We start from the raw sequence: 1,757 nt of genomic DNA on the forward strand, positions 1-1,757 counted from the left end.
GACGATGTGAAACCCTTGGGGCAAATTGTACTGTCTAAATTTAAATCTCTTTAAAAATTATTTTTACTATATCACAATAAAGGAGGCGAAGGGAGAAAACTGTATCTCATTCTTTATTTTTACATAATTTTAATTTTACATTAATTATCAAGAAGGTACACAGAATTCTTTAAATATGCCAATGATATCTAGTTATCCATGGTTAATGTTGTTAAACACTGTTCTTCTGTCTCACTCTAAATTGAACACTTCATGATGATTCATTTTTCAATATGACATAATGTCAAATGGTAAGACTTGTGTCCCACAAAATTAAACACACATTCTGAACTTTCATAAAATGTAACAGAGGCACAACTCAAATAAGATTTCTGAATGGGCAAGAAGTATATCAACAAAGAAAATTTAAGAATAGAGAAAGAGTTCTACAAAAAAGTATGAATATGAAATGAGACATGATGGATCAGCCATAACCTCCGCATGAGACTGGGATCAACAGATGCATAGAGACAAGGAAGAGGAATATGCATTATGGGTTACTTTACAATTTCTTGGAAGAGGGAGCTCACACCCAGCCATTTCCTCATAGCCTCAGTGACATTCTTATTCCTAAAACTATAGATTAGTGGGTTCAACAGAGGTGTGAGTATGGTGTAAAACACAGACACTACCATGTCCTTCTCAGGGGTGTGGAGGGAGGCAGGGAGCATATAGTTATAGATAGCAGTGCCATAGAAGAGGATGACCACAGTCATGTGGGAGGAGCAGGTTGCAAGAGCCTTCTTCCTGCCCTCAGCTGAGTTCATCCTGAGAACAGTGAGGAGGATGGATGAATAGGATCCTGAAATGACTGTCACAGGAATGAGAAGCATGAGCACACAGCACACATACATGAAGGTCTCATAGAGCCAGGTGTCTGTGCAGGAGAGCTTTGTCACAGCAAGAACCTCACAGAAGAAGTGATAGATCTCCCGCGACCCACAGAATGGGAAGGTCATGGTGACAGGGGTGAACATGAAGCCATCTAAGGATCCCAGGAGCCAACATGAAGATATCAGGAGAAGACACACCCTGTGGTTCATAAGGACATGATACCGGAGTGGATGGCAGATAGCCACATAGCGGTCATAGGACATGGCAGCCAGAAGCAAAAATTCTGAACCTGCTAGTGTCAGGTAGAGAAACATCTGCATCCCACAGGCAGCAGCTGAGATCCTGTGGTTCCCCAGCACCTGGTCCATGAGCATGTTGGGGACAGTGACAGAAATGTACATCATGTCCATGAGCGACAGCTGGCTGATAAACAAGTACATGGGTGTGTGGAGGTGTGTGTCAGAGAGTATCAGCAGGATCAGGAGGGCATTCCCTGACAAGGCCATCAGGAAAACCACAAATATGACCCCAGCAAGCAGGGCAGGGTGTTTGGATTGACTTAAGAATCCTACCAGTGCAAAACCTGACTGTCCAGTGTAGTTGTTCATCCAGGTGTTGATGTCCATGTGTGTCTCCTAGGCAACCAAGAATGTTTATGGTTAGTTACTTCTTACTGGTATACATAGAAGCCTACTATCCTGAGAAAATTTCTGGGTCTGCAGATTTGAAAATGATAATCTATTTATAATATATGGAATTTAAAAAATTAATAATTCACATCTGTCTATGTTTGGAGCCATTAACACTCAGAGTATAGCTGACAGAGTTCATGATCATGGTTTTTCCTCGTGACAGATAGTGTCTTCTATCAACAAGTTTTTGAT

At 41.3% G+C, this 1,757-nt stretch overlaps 1 protein-coding gene across 1 annotated transcript; it reads right to left on the minus strand.

Moving 5' to 3' along the window:
- Positions 1 to 536: 536 nt before the first annotated feature.
- Or2t48d (olfactory receptor family 2 subfamily T member 48D) lies at positions 537 to 1,481 on the minus strand. The gene is given in 1 exon segment (NM_001000007.1): positions 537 to 1,481. A coding segment is annotated over 1 exon segment (945 nt).
- Positions 1,482 to 1,757: the final 276 nt, after the last annotated feature.

This window comes from Rattus norvegicus, chromosome 10 (genome assembly GCF_021556685.1).
Source record: "Rattus norvegicus strain SHRSP/BbbUtx chromosome 10, alternate assembly SHRSP_T2T, whole genome shotgun sequence".
In the NCBI taxonomy this organism is placed as follows: Eukaryota; Metazoa; Chordata; class Mammalia; order Rodentia; family Muridae; genus Rattus; species Rattus norvegicus.